Source organism: Saccostrea cucullata, unplaced genomic scaffold (genome assembly GCF_032062105.1).
Source record: "Saccostrea cucullata isolate Sc308-1 unplaced genomic scaffold, CSIRO_AGI_Scuc_v1 ctg617, whole genome shotgun sequence".
NCBI classification, from domain to species: Eukaryota; Metazoa; Mollusca; class Bivalvia; order Ostreida; family Ostreidae; genus Saccostrea; species Saccostrea cuccullata.
Window position 1 is genome coordinate 267,587 of NW_026932360.1, and position 21,673 is coordinate 289,259.

The window sequence follows — 21,673 nt, forward strand, 5'->3', positions numbered from 1 at the left end:
AGGATGCCAGGTATACGAAACAAGTGTCTGTGCTATCGTACCTACATTTGAATTCTGATATCAGTTTCCATTTTCGTTCAGTTTCAGAGATTGTTTTTCAGTGGGTAATGACAAATAAAACAGTAGCCACTTGGAGGACATAATTTCATACATAATGTCTGCCCATTGGTAAAACTACTGTTACATGTCGAAAATCTCCCTCGAAGCAGAACATCCCTATTTGTGTTCTATCTTTTAAAAGCATTTTTATACTTGTATGTATATCCATTAAAGGACGATCTCTATAACTTACTGGTAACTTACACAGAAAATGATATCAGAAATAGAAATAAAGGCATGATATATATAAGTAAGAATTAATGTATTATGGATAAATTATCGTGTCTGATAAAACAGATTCAAAGAAAGGAGGAGGCACCATCCATTGGTCAGCCTGTGCTACATAGCAGTTAATGTCTAGTTGTTGATCCCCCTATATAAAATTGGTTCTCTTAATATATTACACAAAAATCACTAAAGGATGGCTACTGTAGCAAATTTGATATCCAAACGAACAAAATATTTCACAGAAAAAATATTCATCAATTTTATTATGAAAATATGAAAAATGAGTCAACAAAAAATGATATAAAATAAAAGAAGATGGAAATTGGCAGAAATCAGCAATTTAACAAGAACAGTGAATTATTTTTTATCACAAGAAGTAAAATTTTCAGGTGCAAGATACATGTATCAATTAAAAAATTATTTTAGAAACAGGTTGAGAATGACTGTTATATAGCATACACTAAATCAGATAAAACAAGAGGCCCATGGCTCTCTATGCTCACCTGAGTAACTGAGGTCATTCATCAAGATTATTTCCGTATATTCCTTTGCAAAACTTGGATTGCCCACACGTGGCTCCAACCTAGCCCTGAGGGTCCTGAATTGAACAAGCTTGAAAAGACACTACCTGTGCATGCTTACAAATTTACAGATCATGGTTTTGCTGTCTTATGTAATACTTTAATTGCCCTCATGTTAAACTTCAATAGACCATAGTGGCTCCATCTCACAGGGATCAACATTTGAACAATCCTGATTTTATACTTTGTCAAGAAGCTTCACATATCATATCTTTTCTGGCTGAATGATTCTTGTGATTTTTAATGAGCCCATCCAATTTTAAGTTTTTCCCTAATCATCTCCTTTAGAAAGAGCCTGGTCCTTTATATGAACAATTTTGCATCAAATTCATCCAAGAACTAGTGCCAAATTTAGCCTAAATTGTACCTTTGGTTCTGCAAAAGACGATAAAAAATGTGAAAAATGAATGACACCAACCACAATGACCAAAAACAACAGTCAAAGTTTGATCAGAAAAGCGCACTGAGCCTTCAGTTCAGGTAAGCTAAAAACAAAGATAAATGTTTTAATGTTAGTATCCTGTCTTCACATTATCATCATGCACAAAGCATACCAACACATTTAATGAAATAGTTCAACTTTTTTAAAAATATGATAACTTGCATGTAAAATGCATTCAACAACAATGAAAAGCTGTAGCCATATGGCATGCAAATCTGTATACTTGTTAAGCATCGGGAATATTATGATTTCTTTCTTAACTTCAAATTCAATTACTGACAACAACATCATAAATAAGAGCATATGCTAGTTGAAATGAATACAAAAGAAACAACAAGCAGTGTATGAGTGAATGATCACTAGTAGTTTTTTCTGATAAAAACAAAGATGTAACATGAAAACTTCATCAAATATAAACAACAATATTTAAAAATTTTCTGGCAAAAAGCCTAAAATCTCTTACATTTCAATGATATTGAAATCATACATGTAGTATATTATACAAATATGGACTCAATATAGGTCAATATGCATTTATAATGACCCAGGATGACAGATATTGACCGAAGATACAAATATCGAGTAGGGCGCTAGCCCAAATTTGTATCTGAGGTCAAATTGTATTCTGGGTCATTATAAATGCATAGACGATAATTGAGTCCATATTTATTATATTATATAAATAATAATTTCCCAAATTTATTAGTGCAATGTATAATCCTATTATTTACAGAGATAGTATTAACCATAAATAAGTTGAATGTAAATGTTTCAGAATTCATTGAATATTACTCAGAGGAAATTGTTTTGGCAATAAATGCCCCATATCATAAAAATGACGCAAGATATCTGTCTCCATAACACATCCCCCACAAAGAATCCCTCTCATTTACACTTAATGAAATGCACTGACAAAATATAAATACCTATGTCTTTTAAAATAAATACAATCTTACATGGTATGCTTGTCTAATTCATTATTCTCCAATACAAAAGCGTCAAAACTCTGCTGGCCATGGAAAGATCGAATTCAACCATGAAATGGTATGTGCTAATTATTCCCGAAAAATATTCACGAATATCCTAGTAATTGTTTTGTATTATCAGTCTCAGACGAAATGCACTGACAAAATATAAATACCTATGTCTTCTAAGAATAAATACAATCTTACATGGTATGCTTGTCTATAGGCCTATTTTCTTTAGTCTCCGTAATCGCGTTTACAAACAGCGTCAAAACTCTGCTGGCTGAGTGGAAAGGTCGAATTAAACCATGAAATGGTATATAATGCTAATTATTCCCGAAAAATATTCACGAATATCCTGGTAATTGTTTTGTTTTATCAGTCTCAGAGTTCTTCACTATATGTTTTAAATTTTCCTCACTTACAACGAAATTCCATGTTTGTCTAAAGCGAAAGTGAAAACGAAGCTCGTGCGAGTCATTAAGCGGTCTATTAAAAAATAAGTACTTCGTATTGACCAATCAGATTACCGGATTTCACGAAGTTATATAATATTAAATAATATCTACTATATATTACACCTCAAAACAATCAATTATTGATGAAAGTACAGTTAATTCATCTTTATATGAACAAAAATGAAAAACATATTCATTTTCTGATAAGCATTAGCATTCACCATTTGTTTCAAAACATCACTAGCACTAAATAGGGGATCCTGGATCAAATTGTCACTGAATTCTGAATCTCCAATAAAACAATGCTGATGCAAAAATGGATAACATGAGCAACAACTTGCTCCATAAAATGAAAACCTTGGGCTCTCATCTCTTGTTCATCAATACTGTTTTTCTTTTCTAAATCATGTATACAAGAAATTTAGTCTCAACACATGTATTAAGAAAAGAAGGCTAAAAATTAAGTTTGTATGTCTAATTTCTTTTTAAACAAGAATAACTTATTCTCCTTATAAATGAAATGTTCTGCACATAAATTCCAAGAAATTGAATTCACCTTCCAATCCTTGACAACCAGAAATTTACCTGTATCACCTGTCTATGTAGGTCAAGGAAGCTCAAGACTCATCTTCTCCATACTCATTGTAGCCTCATCCACGTCTTCTTCCTCTACGGCCTCCTCCTCCTCCTTGGAGTCCTCGCTTGACTTTGATGTTCCTGACTTGTTTTGTGGTTTACCTTTTTTAGGTGACCCAGAAGCACTGACAGAGGAAGAGGTATCTGCACTCTCACCAGCATTATCCACCTCCAGATCATTATCTGTTGATGTGGGGAGTGGATTTATTGAAAGTACATCACTAGATTGGTTGACAGACTGATAGGAGGCAGACATGTCGTACTGGGGTGGACTGCTAAGGTATCCCATGTTCCCCATGGAGGGAAGCTCCTGAACAACATTTGCTGACACTTCATCATTCTGACCACCCAGGACAAGAATAGGCTTCCCAAACTGGTCAACAAGGAGCCACTGATTTGTTCCAGCAATGGCTACAGTCTTAAACTTTCCTATGTTACCCATGGGAGACTGGGGAGGTTGGGGTGAGGTGACAGAGCCAACTGCATTGTTTTGTGGTGAGGGCACAGAAAATTGACCCAAGGGGGTCTGAAGTGGCAAGTGATTTTGTGGTGACTGAACTGACATGTTCATCTGTGGGGCAGAAATCTGAGGTTTTGCTTGAGGAGATGAAACTGGCATCTGATATGTGGCTGCTGATTGATAATCTAGATTGGTGGGGTTTCCATACATCATACTCTGACTGGTATTGGCATCCATATAACCAGGCTGTGTAGGAGAATTGAAGGGAACATTAGAGGGAGTCAGCACAGCAGGAATGGAGGCAGATGTTGTAGATGTGGCAGATGTCATATTCTGGAGGAAATCAAAATTGGGATCCAGATTTTGTGATGGATTGAATACTGGTTCACTGGGCAAAATGTTCTGGGCACAGGAACTATCATTTGGCTGTGGTGCTGTAATGGTGGCACTTGCCTTACCTGTAATTGTTAACTTGGTGTTCAGTTTTTCTTTTTACAGAGACATGTATTAAAATATACATATTCTATTGTATTTTGTAAGTGTAATAATATAGTCTATTACAGACTGTGATAATCTAGAGCATAATTAATTTTTTAAAAAGTTATCAAGTTTTCATTTTAATAACAAAACAAAAAACAAAAAAACTAGAGGCCCATGGGCCACATTGCTCACCTGAGTAACTTTGGCCATGCTATTCTTTACAAGATTTCCCTTTTGGAATACCCCAGGTGTCATAATTTGGAGAATGAAGAATCTATACTACCCAAGGATACTTCCATATTAGTTTCAGTTTTTCTTGCCCAGTGGTTCTTGAGAAGAAGATTTTAAAAGATTTCTCTTATATAATTCAATGTTAAACTTGGATTCCCAAATGTGGCCCCACCCTACCCCTGGGTGTCATATTTTTGAGAATTAAGAATCTACACAACCCAAGGAAGCTTCCACTTAAAGTTTCAGTCTTTCTGGCCCAGTTGTTCTTGGGAGAAGATTTTTCTTACATATTTCAATGTTAAACTTGAGATATTTTAAAGACACTACCCATTTTTGTCCTTTCTTGATTATCTCCCCTTGTAAGGGGACTTGGCCCTTGCTTTTTAAAACTTCAAAGAAAGGCTTGGTAGGTTTTACATTTTAACATAGTTCGATAGTCATTATAAATACGAGTAAAATGATATACAGCACAGCTACTATCTCTCTTGATGATTTATAGAGATATTACTAAAAATACCTTTGTTCGCACTGAAATTAGCTGTTTTACCGGAAGTGACGTGTGTGACGTCACAAGTGTGACATGCAGAATATTGTAGGATAGGGTGGTGTTATTTCGACCACCTGGTTAATTTCGACCGTTCATGCAAGCAGTACGTTAGTTTTATTTTCTGATTACTAGGCCTAATTTCATTTCTGGTAAAACAATATATCTCTGGACTACATGTATAAATATTGTAATTAAATGGTTTGATACCCCCCCCCTTCACCCAACACCCCCCCCCCTTTTTTTGGAGTTTTTTATCACTACGGAAAGGGAAGCCTTTCAAAAATTCATTCCGATTTTTTTCTTTATTCTCTTTTAATTTTTTTAAATTAATTATTTTATTTTTCGTTTCGATTTTGCTTCTCCATTTTTGTTTTTAAACATTTAATTTACTAAAATTTTCTTTTTTAGTTATATAACTTTGAAAACGCTATACAAGCAGCACATCCCCCCTTCTAAAAAATTACATCGCTCATACATTTGATTAATTACATTGTAATGAAGTGCCGGATTATTGTTTTGAAGTTCACATCATCAGTAGAGTGCAGGGTGCACATATGTAGATTTTTTTTTCAAACCTCATTAGTTCCGTATTCCTTCTCAATCATAGATGACATTTGCAGAGGATCATGAAAATTTGATATTTGAAAGCTGTGCACCCCGTTTCTTAGTGTTGACGTAGACCTACAGTGTATCTCAATTTACACTGCGATTGTATTTAATCACTGCTTATATGTATAATTTACGCTTGTGAACTCTTAATAATATTGTAGCAATCTAATTAAAATTGGATACATTATGGCCACCACTCGCATACTCCAAACTAACAGCGAGAATCAATTAACCAGATAATTGATTGATATCTCTTCCTTTTTTATCTCTGTAAAATAACCTTTAAAAATCCATTTCCCACAAATGAAGTTCCTTTCTATACCTGTCTGTTCACTGCATATGATTTTAATTTTCTTTTCAATCCGGAACGAAAGAAATTTCGACATTTTTATTTTAAGATTTACCCACCCTGTCATAACCTTACTATAAGAATGAAAAATTAAACAGGATTAAAAAAAAATTAACTAGACTTTTTTTTCATAAAATCCTAAAATCATCATTAATTTGTGACTTAATTATTTCTTGGGGGTAAAAGCCATGCCACATACACACATCACTTGGAACTCCTTGGATGGCTCGTATACCTGTGTTTGAATGGAGTGTAGCGGAGAAAGCCCAGGATTGCCGATTGTGCACATTATGCATAATGATCTGTATATCACAAATAATTCAAACTTTTGCTACCATGAACAGCGCGTATGTTATACATTGTATATTGTTTGTAATTTCGAGAAGTAATACGATTTCACACAATCTTTATTTAAAATCCAGTTCTCCTTAAAAATATAAGAAAACACAATGAAATGGAACATATAAACAATCTATTAATTGCAGTAATGTTTAGAAGACAGAAGGAACCGATAAGGAATCAACAAAAGCATTCACTTGCTCAATATTGAATAATATATTGCATAACCCCCCCCCCCAAACACGTGAAATAATGGCACATAAAAACATGTCAATTATACCTTCACATTTCGTCTGAACGAATTTCATCATAAAACTACAATGAACTCTTGAACATTCTAAAGAAATTAGTTTTGTTTATATTAATACATGTTAATTATTTTAATGTAATTTTTACGAACAATTATTATCCTCCATAAAATAGGACTATTCAGAAGTAGAAATTTATGAAACTAAACTACATTTTATGTTATCCCAACATTTATAGGAAATGTAATCTAATGTCCACTTGCATAATTTTACGCACTTATATAAATCAATTTATTTTTTTTCCATTGTGACGTCACAGTCTACCGAAACAGCTTGATGATGCAACAGAAGAATAACAATCCACACAATTTATGGACGATTTTATTAATCATAAAAAATAATGTTATTTACAATGAAAAAATCTTAATTCAGAAAAACTGAAAAAAATGAGGAAACGTAAATTGATTATATCTTGTATAAAGTACCATTTTTAAGCAAGTTCGCAGATGTACAAACCACTCCGCATTTTATTTTGTATATAGCAACGTCATCCACATTTTTTGTGTATATAGCAATGTCATCCGCATTTTTTACTTCCGTAGATAAATTTACATGCTTGATTTTTCTGATGACGACCATCACAGGTCGAAACCGGTCAACAAAATAAATTTACTGCTGCATTCTCATGAAGTGTTGGTGATCTGTTTTATACTTTTAAGTTAATACGTACTTAGTTTATTTAATACCCAGAAGCAGAGAAGAAGATTTTCAAAGAATTAATGCATTTTCACTATATGACTATGAGAATTATCCGAAACAGCGTTTACCATTTAACCTCCTTGACCCTGGGGCCATGAATTTCACAATTTTGGTAGAGGACTCAATGCTCATTACATTCATGCCAACAGTTTGACTGCTTGATGTCCAGGAGTAAAGAAGAAGATTTTTAAAGACTGCGAAAATTTTACTGGTTATGCATATTCTCAAACCCAAGGGGGGCGGGGTATTTATAAAATTCACAATTTTTGTTCCCCTTCAGCCATAGATGCTGTATACCAAATTTGGTTGAAATTGGTTCAGTGGTTTCAGAGAAGAAGCTGAAAATGTTCAAATGTTAACACACCTGAGTTACTCAGGTGACCTAAAAAAGTTATCAGTTTGATCTAAATAACAAATAAAAAATACAAATGTATATAATCATCTCCTTGTTCCAAGAATGAAAATGTGTTTATAATAATAGACTTACTGATCTTTTTTCTACGTTCCAGTTGTGATTTAATTCTGAGTTTTGTATCTGCACCTGTTAAATTACAACAAAAGGATGTAAACATCAATGAGCACTCAATGGTTGAGTATCACTTGATTTAATTTTTTCAATCCTGGTCAATCTGACTTCACCTTGCTGTTACACAGTCTTCACTATAACAGGAAGTTAATAAAAAAAATTAACATTTCTAATGTTTGATACTTTCAGTAAGCAGTGACATTCTTATGTTTGCATCATACTGAAGTGTCTACTAGTTACCTACATTATCGCTGTATTCCTCTTTTAGCAAGTGTTATGAAATGAAGATCACAGGTTTCACAGAGACTATAGTTAATCTAGTATAAAATTAGATTCCCAAATGTGAATAATATTCCATAGCCATTGCTGTGAATAGACTAATTCCTATTTTACTGTGTGTTAGTCAAGGGAGTTAATTTCTACTTCGAAATTTGTATCATAAAAAAAATTAAAAGAAGTTAACAAGATTCAGTTCCCCTAGTTAGACTAATTTTTAATGCAGGCTTTACCTCATAAAAATGTCATGGCCTTAAAATCTTGAATCTTGCTAATTCCCTCAGTGAATACATGTACCATTAATGGAGTCAGCAATTAAGATTCCAGTTCCTCTCAAGCAAACTTATTTCCCAAGGCAAATGTTTTAAAGTAAACTAGACTTGCATCATCTAGTTGTCAGCAACAACGGATAGTTCAAACGGTAACAAAATTCCCTTCAGATTGTACATTAACTGATCTTTTTAAATATAGCTTAGCACTCATGATCCTTCTTTGTCAACTGCTAAAATCTTAGTTTGATAACATTTTCTTTTTTTTATATAAAATTTTTGACTTCTCAAGTGCACATCTAGTTCTTGGAGTAAAGATTAACATACACACACTTTAATCTATGGTACACTAGATGAGAACACTAAGTCTTGCAAAATTACATAAAACAAGAAATTTTAAAGATAAGTTTTTGTTACCATTTGCTTCCATTAAAATGTCGTCGGGAATGTTACTGTAATCTTGCAGTTTTCTTTTTTTGGTTTCTATCACTGTCCCTTCTGAAAATTCAAATAAAAAAATCCAAATCAGAAAAGTTGGACTTTGATATAATTTTGAAACTTTTTGTTGGATATAACAAAATAAACTAAATCATGAACCTTGGAAAAGGAACCAAAGAAAATTGGTCTGCATACAATAACCAACTTGATTTTCATAGTGTTAGTAGCGTACACGTTGACAGTTTTTGATTTGATATTGCTTTATTATGTACCGTGTGGTTTGTACATGAAGGTGATGGGATTTATGATATTGCTTTATGTACCATGTGGTTTGTATATGAATGTGATGGGAATTATGATCTTGCTTTATGTACCATGTGGTTTGTACATGAAGGTGATGGGATTGGCCTCCAGATTGACCTTGCTATCAGACCTCACAAACACTCTCACTTGCTTGGCCTCCTCTAGTTTGATGTTCCTGTATGGTGGTATTTTCACTTCTAGTACCTAGATAGATAAAGTTAAAAAAATCCACTACTTGTAATCACATTTCACAGTAAAAAATTACAAACAAAACCTATAAAGTACAAAAGAATCTGACGGACTGTCATCAATGGCATTACAACGATTATTTTATTTGCCTCTTTTCCAAATAATTTTTATTCCTCAATCCTGAAATAAAATACTTCAACTAATGAAATGAAGAGCCTTACATTTTTTATTATTGTAGGTTTCTCAGCTTTTACACACCATCCTTCATCATCTTGAAATCTGATCTCTATCCCTGATTTTAAAGAAAATTGGTTATTTAAGAGGGCAAATTTTTGAAACTTGTCTGTAACATAATTGCATGACCTTTTACCTCTATTTTTCATTAATTCTGCACATGTTTAGCATTACTTTCCCTCACAATCAAACATTAGTTATTATTAGATCAAAATTGTAAATAGATAATCCAATTAAAATCATATGCTTCATCTATGATCTTTTCATAGAAAGTATTAAGCAGCAATTTCATCTGGATGAAATATTTCTGGTAATTCAAATCTTGAAGTTTTAAAAAGACTTTCACATGAATTTTATATTACACAACTTCTTTGCTATGTCCCTTTTTTGAATATTTTACCTTTGGGGATAAAAGAGTCGGCCGTCAGAACTATCAGCATATTCTCGTTTTGACTCTGGGAGCCAGTGCAGTAATGAGAAAATGGACGGATGGTGTGGACACTGAATCCCCTTCCCTCCTCTAGACATACGGGGAAAAAAGGAAACATTCCATATGTTTAGCAAAAATAGCCAGTACAATATAATATCAAAGTTTACAATTTGTTTCTTGTACACGTATACATCAGGAGAAAAAATAGAAAAGAAAGACAACTCTAAATTTTTTTTTTAAGCAATCTGAATTGATTTTCCCTGCACCATCAAGCTATATCACACACAATTTACACATGAATATATTATTCCTGATCTTCTAGAACTTCACAAGAAACTTCAATAGACACAAAAAATGAATTTTAAAATGTCATAGCAATCTAGATCATACTAACATGTTTAGTTTTTCATTCTACTACTCTAAACTTTGATTAAAATATCTTTTGTCATCTGTTTTTGATTGTATAAATCATTTCAAAATCAACTTCATTCACTAAGGAAATTGAAAAATGATGGGGGTACAATTAATTCTTAAAATAACCTAAACTTTTTCTGGTGATTCCTGAAATGTTACCCGTTGAAAGGAAGTACATGTATTGTCTATCATTTTGACAAAACGAAATTCCCTTCAACAAAAGGATGCATTGTAGCATGTTTGGTTAAAATTTGCCCAGAGTTTTGGGTAAGAAATCGAAAATGTAAAAAGTTAATGACATTGAATAGAGGTAATTGAAAACCTTATAGTATTAGTAGGTAAAAAAGATTACCTTAACTGTAATACACTTCTTATTATGATTTTTAATGATGTCCAAAGTGGTATTAAGGACAATATCAAGTTTTACAAAATGAAAATGGCATATTTCATAATGCACAAATTACATGAGCAATATTTTGAGAAAATTGAATTTTAACACAAGTTACTTCTTCATGTCTTAATCTATACCCGTAACAAGAACATATCAGAATATAAGGAAAAATGAAACTCACTGGCATTTAACAAGCTGGGGGTGATCTCCATAAGCATGAACATCTGATGACCTGACTTGTAGAAGGCCTCGACACACAATGACACACATTTACATTCTTTGACATTTTTATTTGTATTCCAGTATCCAGCTGTGAAAAAAATATTCACACTAAGACCTTTATTTCATTGTAGATTTTTCTTCAGAAAAAAATCCAGACAAATGATTAAATAAAATCAAACTTTAAATATTTAAAGAAATGTATTTTCTTTGAATTAAGTCAAAGGTCAAGGTCATATAAGGTACTGATCAATGGTACATATCTTTCCATGGTAATTACAATTCATATCTTAAAATTGTAATCTAGATAAGGCAGCTATGAATTTATGTAGCTCAAATTGCATCTTTGACATCTTTATGCATAAATAAACTTTTTTGGAGAAAATGCAATTGTCAGTTTTAATAAAAATTCAAATTGCATCTTTGACATCTTTATGCATAAATAAACTTTTTTGGAGAAAATGCAATTGTCAGTTTTAATAAAAGTGCCGTCTAAATATTGTCAAGGTCGATTTAAAGGTCTCTGACATACAATGCCATCATTGATTAAGACACATCATTTTATGGTGGTACATACACAAGCCTAGGATTTTTAAAAAGATGAGAGGTTCTAGTTTTGATAGACAAAATGAAATTATCATAAAACAAAATATCTCACTTCATAAAATATACACTTTTGTTATAACTTTCAAAATTGTTTCCTATATAAATCCTTTCTTTAAACAAGAGGCCCACGGGCCTTATAGGTCACCTGAGTATTGTGTAACAACTTTCAAACAATTAAATTTGGTTCGTGTTTAAACCGGAGGCCAAGAAATTCACAATTTACAATTTTGAAAGAGGCACCATTGCATATCATAATTATTAACTTAGCATGCTTACTCTATTTACTTAATACCCAGAGGTAGATCAGAGTAACAAAGAGAAAATGCACTTCCACTTTATAACCAGTTGTGCACCTCACCCCAAAGGAACCACTGACCCAGGGCCATATATTTCAAAATTTTGCAAATTTTATCATAAAATGGTTGATTAATACCAAAGAGCAGATTTCAAAGGATTAATTTATTTTCAGGCTATGTAAACCCCCCCCCCCCCTTTGACCCTGGGGGCATTAATAACCACTTTTCTAGATGCACCTTTATTCATCATAAATATATATATACTTGGATCATTGGCTTAAAACCCAAAAGCAAAGAAAAATATTTACAAAGAATAAATGTATTTTTACTATATAATCAATAGAGCCCCGACTTAACACCAGAACCCCTGACCCTGGGGCCATAAAATTCACAATTTTGGAAGAGGCACTCTTGCTTATCATAACTATGTGCTTAGTTAGTTAATCTAATACCCAGGAGCAGAGAAGAAGGTTTTCAAAGAAATAATGCATTTTCACTATATAATCTATAGAGCCCTGCCCTAACACCAGAACCCCTGACCCTGGGGCCATAAAATTCACAATTTTGGAAGAGGCACTCTTGCTCATCATAACTATGTGCTTAGTTAGTTAATCTAATACCCAGGAGCAGAGAAGAAGATTTTCTAAGAAATAATGCATTTTCACTATATAATCTACGAGGGTTGATCCAAAAGTTCGTGGAATTTCTTTCTAAAATTTAATCGTGATTTGATGAAATCAATCAACAGGCATATTCATAAAATAGAGTAATAATACAACAATATTGGAAAAATTTACCACTTTCCAATTACCAATAAGGTCACATGAGCTCTCTGAAAATGGATTGTTGGGTAACCCGGGGGAGACTTTGACGTAACGTCAAGTTAGATATGTCAGGTCACGTTATAGAAGCATCACACCCAAATGTCCAATTATAATACGCAATTCTACAAAATAATGCGTTTTTCTCCATTTTTTCTCTCAAGAAAAGGCTGGGTATCCTTTCGCACCAACCTATCTTCATTTTTTGCTCATATTTAAAAAAAATCTACCCATCTTTCCATATGATGTTCCAATTTCAGTAGCAAAGTCAAAAACAGTACAACAGCCGACAACGTCAATTAACATTTTTAATTTGTCTAGGGGGATACTTACTTAAATAGAGCCTCTAAAAAGCGATCACATCTTTTATCAACGTCCATGGAAGGTCTATTTTTCTTAAAATTCTTATGCCACTGGAAAACCAGTAACTAAATGCATTTTTACCAAGCCTTTGTCAATAATATATGCGTTTAAGATAGAGTGATCCCGGGATTTTCTCAAAACGTGTGACTTGACCGAATTTTGACGCTATCTAAAAACTTAAAAATGAACAGTATACCATCAACTTATCAACTAAATGTCCATTAAAATCAGTAAAACTCTCACCCAAAGGTTTATAAAAGATAAAGCAATCGTAATAATGACATGGTTTTGTTTTATTTACCATATAGGGCGGTTTAATTCTTATTTTAGGAATTAAGAATATAAATGATAATAAATGCGTTAATGTCTCCCCCGCATTTCCAAACAACCGTTTCTATGGCAACTACCACAAAGTTACTATCAAAGATATTAAAAATGTTTTTCAATTTGAAATATTCATCAATTGTCTATATTTTCGTTTGTAATTTTCAACCAATTCCACTGAAAAATAAATAAAATATGAAGAAATTCCATGAACTTTTGGATCAACCCTCGTATAGAGCCCCGCTCTAACACCAGAACCCCTGACCCTGGGGCCATAAAATTCACAATTTTGGAAGAGGCACTCTTGCTCATCATAACTATGTGCTTATTTAGTGTATTTAATACCCAGGAGCAGAGAAGAAGATTTTCAAAGAAATAATGCATTTTCACTATATAATCTATAGAGCCCCGCCCTAACACCAGAACCCCTGACCCTGGGGCCATAAAATTCACAAATCTGGAAGAGGCACTCTTGCTCATCATAACTATGTGCTTAATTTGTTTATTAAATACCCAGGAGCAGAGAAGAAGATTTTCTAAGAAATAATGCATTTTCACTATATAATCTATAGAGCCCCGCCCTAACACCAGAACCCCTGACCCTGGGGCCATGAAATTCAAAAATCTGGAAGAGGCACTCTTGCTCATCATAACTATGTGCTTAGTTAGTGTATTTAATACCCAGGAGCAGAGAAGAAGATTTTCAAAGAAATAATGCATTTTCACTATATAATCTATAGAGCCCCGCCCTAGCACTAGAACCCCTGACCCTGGGGCCATGAATTTCACAATTTTGGTAGAGGACTCAATGCTCATTATATTCATGCCAATAGTTTGCCTGCTTGATGTCCAGGAGTAAAGAAGAAGATTTTTAAAGATTTCATTAATTTTAGTGGTTTTGCCCCCACCCCTCAGGCCCCAGGGGGGGGGGGGGGCGGGGACCATGAAATTCAAAATTTTTGTTCCCCTCCACCCATAGATGCTGTATACCAAATTTGGTTGAAATTGGTTCAGTGGTTTCAGAGAAGAAGCTGAAAATGTTCAAATGTTAACACACGACACACGACGCACGACGGACGACGACGGACGAAAACGGATAGCAATAGGTCACCTGAATTACTCAGGTGACCAAAAAAAATAAAACATGTCCATGTTTTTCTGAGTTGTTAAGAAATCAATGTAGGACTGTTGAGTGAGATATTGGACCTGTCAAAGAAATATTGGACTGATATGAGGATTTTTACATCATGCTGTAGGCAGGAGTAGTTATATTCTATCAATTACATGTATTGCAAATGTGAAAGCCTGCTCAAGATAAGTCAAAAGTTAAAATCAAAAGGTTTAACAAAACATTTATTTCTATGTACTTAAAATGAGAGTTGTCAAACCCTCGCACCAAACTGTTTGCCTTAGGCTTTTGGCAGTTTGGTTCTTGGGTCCAACAAAACATGTACATATTGCCCTTCATCCCAGTCAATTAAATGTACCCCGGTAATAATAGTACATGTACCAACTTTAGAGTCCTTTGTACAAAACAATACTGAACATACCTTTCTTCATTTCATCACTAAATAAGCCCAGGTGTTTTTCCATGGCCTCTTTTCGTTTTTTGAGTTCCTCTTCATATTCTCCTCTTTTGGGAATTTTTATGGTTGCTTTACAGGATCTTTGATGAAATATTCAACAAAGTGTTAAGTTGAGTGAAAATTAATTTCAGCTTTATATATAGCAACATGAATTGACAGTTTAATACATATAAATAACATATTTTTCTGATTAATTTTTTTTATTCTTACCAAGCAAATCTCTACATATAAAACTAAAGTAAATGCATGTATTAGCCGATAGGTAACCAGCTAATGCATGAAGAACTCATTCAAGAATTCTATTCTTATTCTGTACAATGATTATCAATTATTGATTGAATCTTCTAATTTTGCAGATGACAACACTTTTGTAAAGCAATGTTAAAAAATATTTTACTTTTTGTCTACTTGACTTAATCAAAATTCTAGTACAGCATGCATACTTTGACTTAAGTTTAAGTCTGTTTTATGATCCTGGGGCTTGGTCTCTGAGCAGTAGAGCTAATAAAAACAATGATCACCAAACCATTTACTATCTGACAACAGGATTTCTACTTACAATGTACTCTTATTTTCAGCAGTGGGAGTGAATTTTTCACAATACAGTCCATGTTTACACCTGTCTCCAATCAAACAGAAGGGATGTGCCTTTTTGTTTACATGGTCAACGCAGTGGATTCTCACAAAAATCTCTGTATCTATATTGATGAACTAAAAGGGAAATGTGAAGCATTTACTTAAAAACACATATTTATAAGCATCTGTTTCATAAATGTTTGTCATTTTGTAATTATGGAAAAAGAACTATTACTCCTCATTACTAAGAACTTGGTTTATATTCTAAATAACCAAAAGCAGAGAAAAAACTTTTTGAAAATTAACACTTTTTCCACTATATAATATACACCCCACTCTAGCTAACACCCATTAGGATCCAGAAGGTTTGAAACCATGAAATTCAAAATTTTGTTCTTCTTGAAGTAAAGATATTAAAATTCCAAAACTGATTGACATTGCACTGGTCAGAAGTTCAAAAAGAAGATGCCAAAAAATGTTAAAATGATATCAATAATATTTTTATCTATAAATTATCAGTAAAATAATATTAATCACATCAAACTGAATTGCTGTGAGCAGATTTTACCTTGACTGACATGAGTTCTTCTTTGCCAATGTTGCGATTATTAAGCTCGGTGTCGTATCTGAACCTTGTCATGCGGTTGGCTACGTTGACTTTCATTGTTGACTGTCTTTGTGTGAGGCCATTGTTCAGTCCTCCATTGTATGGATTACCATCTGGTATTGGACCTGTACAGGAACCAATAACAAAAATCTCCTATAGATGAGACTATAGCTCTACTGGTTTGATCTCATGGTTTAAAACAGTTCATTAATGTATAGTTACTTGTAATCCATTAATTAAATTTCATTCACTGTGAGTCAGTAAAGAGCAAAATATTAAAAATACTTTTATAACTTTCCACAAATGAAAGAAAAAGTGAGCAAGCTCACATACCCCACACTCCCCAAAAACTTGAAGTACTGAAATTGCCGGGAAAAATAAAGGAATTCCAATTTCCTGGTAATATGCACTTCTACACATTGTGTCCTAAATATCTCCAAAGTTTGACAAAATTCTGTGCAGCGGTTTATGAGAAGTTGCGCTGACAATCTGTTCATTTCTATATTCAAGGTATGGCCAAAAATCTAAGTTGAAAAGTGTGGAAATTCCCAGAGAAATAATGGAATTGGAATTTCCTGGAAATATGCACATATACACATTGTATACTAAATATCTACAGAGTTTGAGCAAATTCTGTGCAGCGGTTTAAGAGGAGTCAGCTGACAATCTGCTCTTCTCTATATTCAAGGTATAGCAAAAATTCTAAGTTGAAAAAAAGAAAATTTCCTGAAAATATGCGCATCTACACATTGTATCCTAAATATCTGCAAAGTTTGAGCAAATTCTGTGCAGCAGTTTATGAGGAGTTACGCTGACAAACTGTTCATCTCTATATTCAAGACATGGCCAAAAATCTATGTTGAGAAGTGTGGAAATTCTTGGAAAAAATAAAGGAATTGGAATTTTCTGGTGATATGCACATCTACACATTGTGTCCTAAATATCTACAAAGTATGACCAAATTTTGTGCAGTGGTTTATGAGGAGCTGCGCTGACAAAAAATAGGACTGACGGAATGACTGACTGACTGACTGACTGATGGACGGGTCAAAAACATTATACCTCACACAACTTGTTGCGTGAGGTATAAAAACATTATACCTCATGCAACTTGTTGAGTGGGGTATAAAAATTTTATTTTCTCCAATTTTAGTAAGGGTTGTAAAACTGGTTCAAAATATCAGCATACAGTGGCATATCTTGTTGATATGGTTTCATATACACTGTAAACAATGTAGAATATACACTTGCCAGGAAGCTTCAAAATAAGTTTCAATTTTTCTGGCCCCGTGGTTCTTGGGAGGGAGAATTTTCCCACATATATCAATATAAAATTTTGATTCCCTATTGTGACCCCACCCTTCCCCAGGGGGTCAAGATTTGAAAAATTCTGAATGTACACTACCTCTGAAGTCTTCCACAAAAGTTTCAGATTTTCTGGCCCAGTGGTTCTTGCAAAGAAGAGAAAAAAAGATTTTTCCTATATATTTCGATGTAAAACTTTTTATTGTGGTCACATCCTATCCCAGGGGCAATGATTTGAAAAATTTAGAATCTAAGGCAGCCCAGGAAGTTTCAACATTGGTTTCAGCTTTTCTGGCCCTGTGGTTCTCAAGAAGAATTTTAAAGATTCTCTTTTGTTGCCCCATCTTACCCTCAAGGGTCATGATTTGAATTATTCAGAATATTACACTACCTCAGAAAGCTACCACAACAGTTTTAGCTTTTTAGGCCCAATGGTTCTGGGGAAAAGATTTTTAATGACCACACACTATTTTTGTCTTTTCTTAATTGTTTCCCCTTGTAAGGGGGCTTGGCCCTTCATATTAGCAATTTAAACTCCACCTCATCCAGGGATGCTTTGTACCAAGTTAAGCTGAAACTGACCTGGCGATTTTGGAGAAGATCAATTATATATTATATAGTCACAAACTTTCCATAATGTTACAAGACAAATTTAATGTTGTAAAATTACCAGGATTTTGAATCGTTGGGCCGTTAATATCTTCAATATCCATTCCAGGCCCCTGGTCATTTGATCCTTTCTGAATATCTTTAATAATTTCCTCTAATGTTGTTGAATCTAGAAGAAGGAGACATGAATTAATATAAATTTACAGGGAATGAAAAAGTCCAATTTAAGTGTGAATTCATTCATTACTTACCATATAAATCACTTAAAGGACCCTCCTAAAAATAAACAATATATCTTGACTATATGTACACAAATGTTAATAATAGCCATTTATCGAAATATTTTACATGATCAATAATGATAATATTATTTTATCATTTTATCAATTAAATAGAATTAATAATTTCACAGATCTATTATTTTCATTTAAATACATGTTCCTTTCAAAAGGCAAACTGCAGAAAATATAATATACAGAATTTGAGTAGAAATACAATGGACATACTAGCATTCACAGACGGAGTCCCCCCCCCCCCCCCCCCCCAATGAATTTATAGTCAAAATATCGTATATGTATAAATCCCACAAAACTTAACTTCATCTCTATAGCCAATATACATGGCAGCAGACTAGCCATTTCATTTCTTACCAATTTTAATTTCCAAAAAATAATTGTTCAAAGAACAACAGAGACTGAGAATGATTTACCATATACTGTGAAATCACTAATGTTCGTGGGGGTTAATTTTCGTTGTTTTTAAGGCATGGAGAGACCCATGAATTCATCACCACCACGAAATGTAAAATTTCATATGCGTTATTACTAAACATACTCCAACCACGAAATCAAAACCCCACAAACCAATATTTTTTCCAAAAATTTATTTGACCCCTTGAAAATATGTGATTTCAGAGTACTTAACCATATAAATCACAAAATATTTAGCTGTCCCCACAAAAAGAGTGTACTTGTGTAGGTCAACACCATAATGCCTCATACAATCATATTTTTTGGTCCTAAAAGGCCTCAAATATTCACATAACTTTATCTATATTAATTACATTATGTTATTACTAATTAGATCCTATACTTACCGGGTCCTTCTGGTCCTCCGCCATTCTGAACTCGTGGTAACCTCTCTATGATGTCAGGTGATTAACTGCATGAGACCATCAGGATTCCTACAAATAAATTATAAGCTTTATATAAACTGTTTACTGTACAACAAATTAATTGATTCTGCTTTTCCAAGTCTTGCAGCAAATATTTTCAATTAAGGCAAATCCCCGCAAAATTAATAATCTAGTACTCAGTACATGTAGTAATCTTAAGTGGTCTGCATCCCTAGATGCAACATTTATGCAATTTTGGTCCAAAAATGGCTTGCGGTCACTGGGAGTGGACTTACTCTAAAAACATTAAACTATATGTTGTAGTTACCAATCCAGAAAACATCTCAAATTCAGCATCTGAAGCAACTTTGAGAGACTGAGTGTTCATCCCTAGTCATCCATGAAAGTTTTGTCTAAGTTAACTTGAAGTTACATGCACTAGATTGTGTCTGCTCCAAAAGACAAGGAATTTCAAGCTAGGTCAACAGCTGAGGCTAAGATTAAAATTTTTAAGTTTTGTTCTTAAAAAAAAAAGGAAAAAAATGAAGTAAAAAATCAAAGATGTTGACAAGAACATCAAGACATTATAGCTGGTTATTTTCAGCTTATATACTCTATATGTATAATGTATGAGGTATTTTCAATTCTATTTTTAACTGGAATTTTTTAAATTCTAATTTTAGAGCTGAACAACAAAAATATATCAACAATTCTGCATGTTTATCAATTAAGACAACATATTCTAAAACTACTTGGAATAACATACAGTACATACATCTAAATCAACCTGAGGATCAAATGTCACAGTAATTTTAAACATGCATGTATATTGCTAATTAATAGAGAGACATATGCTCCAATTCAACTAAATGTTAACCCATCTTCTTTTTCTTACAATATGATAGAACCTTATGCACATGCATGAATAAATTATACAAGGGGTGAACTGTAATCCACATATTTCTAATTCTTTGACTATTTTCAAAGTTCCCCCTTTTTTACTTCTTCATTTTTTGTTCACTAAATGCCCTAGCTCCTGATTCTAATTACATACGAGTATAGCTTCCAAACACAGACTTCAGTTTGTGGTAAACCACAATTGTCATTCATACTTCTCTGCAATCAAGACAAGAATCATTTGTTTAATTACCTTTTCAAGGATCTGATATCTTAATTTTCGACAAATGAATTAAATTTCATTGACAAAAACTTTTCAAATATCTATTTATGTCAGGATAAAAAATTCCTAAATCTATAGTAAAGCAACTGTTGAATTAATTAATTGATTACAATAATCAACTAATTTTCATGCTAACTTCATGTTATATTAATATGTAATACAGAGGTACATGTATATGAACATGCTGAGATTCTTGTAAATCCAATTTAAAATAGTTAAAATAGTAGATGTGTATGCACTTTATAATAAAATGATACATGTAGTCACTATCTCAGGTAACATGTCAGGTATGCATTTATAGATCTTTAAAAAAAGAGATCTTTTCGAGATGAACAATTCTTGCAAGATTAACAAACATAACAATACCTCAAGTCTACACAATATTTTATGAACCAATTTAATATATTGCAGCAGAGTACATCATGAACTCAGCAGGAATTTAAACAAACTTTTTAATTATTTTAATTCATTAAAATTTAACACTTAAAACTTTGCAATAATAAAAAGCAGTTCAACATTATTACAGTTGCATCAACTTAATGTAATGTTGACAGCATCAATATCTATTTATAGTACGAAAAATACCAAAGAGGAATATACAATTCTGAAAATCCCCAAAATGAAAATTTCCAAGTGTTACAGTTGATGAAAATTTCCAAAAAATCCTTAAAGAAAATTTTCAGTGGATCCCATTTAATGGTTTGGAAGTTGATAACTTACAGGAATATATTGTGATCGTAATACATCTACCGGGTACTTAGATCATAGCCTGAAGAATCTGAGTTTTTAAATACCTCTCTATTCACTTATTAACTTATCTCAGAAGGTACGTTATCATGACAGGTAAAATTTGAAATTCAATTTAAAATATTAAATTCATTCGTTCCATGAAAGATAAGCACAACGTAACTTATAAAATTAAACCACTGGGCATACAGCCTCACATATATGATGAAGTAAAAAATACTTGTTAGAAAATTCTGTGAATCCAGGAATCTTGAAAAGGGTGGGCACGATCAGTTTGAAGTTGGGGTATATACAGAGGCCCACAGCCACACAAAAAAAAAGTTGATTTAGAGATTTATTACATCTTATGTACATTTTGGATATAAAATTGGGGGGGGGGGGGGGGGTTGGCTGGCCCCCCATCCCCCGTATAATTCTGC

At 33.1% G+C, this 21,673-nt stretch overlaps 1 protein-coding gene across 5 annotated transcripts in view; it reads right to left on the bottom strand.

Annotated features, from left to right (window-relative positions):
- Window positions 1-3,358: 3,358 nt before the first annotated feature.
- Window positions 3,359-21,673, bottom strand: part of LOC134234955 (uncharacterized) — a 29,134-nt gene continuing 10,819 nt past the window's right edge. For all 5 annotated transcript variants that reach the window (XM_062717037.1, XM_062717036.1, XM_062717035.1 and 2 more), the window contains 13 exons: window positions 19,310-19,396; window positions 18,465-18,489; window positions 18,275-18,382; window positions 16,261-16,424; window positions 15,676-15,827; window positions 15,081-15,196; window positions 11,083-11,211; window positions 10,067-10,186; window positions 9,654-9,724; window positions 9,315-9,447; window positions 8,920-9,000; window positions 7,919-7,972; window positions 3,359-4,327 (listed from right to left, as the gene is read on the bottom strand). In XM_062717037.1, the coding sequence (XP_062573021.1) occupies window positions 3,381-4,327; window positions 7,919-7,972; window positions 8,920-9,000; window positions 9,315-9,447; window positions 9,654-9,724; window positions 10,067-10,186; window positions 11,083-11,211; window positions 15,081-15,196; window positions 15,676-15,827; window positions 16,261-16,424; window positions 18,275-18,382; window positions 18,465-18,489; window positions 19,310-19,333 (2,124 nt within the window). In that variant the 5' untranslated portion in view covers window positions 19,334-19,396 and the 3' untranslated portion in view covers window positions 3,359-3,380. The remainder of the gene's footprint in view (window positions 4,328-7,918; window positions 7,973-8,919; window positions 9,001-9,314; window positions 9,448-9,653; window positions 9,725-10,066; window positions 10,187-11,082; window positions 11,212-15,080; window positions 15,197-15,675; window positions 15,828-16,260; window positions 16,425-18,274; window positions 18,383-18,464; window positions 18,490-19,309; window positions 19,397-21,673) is intronic.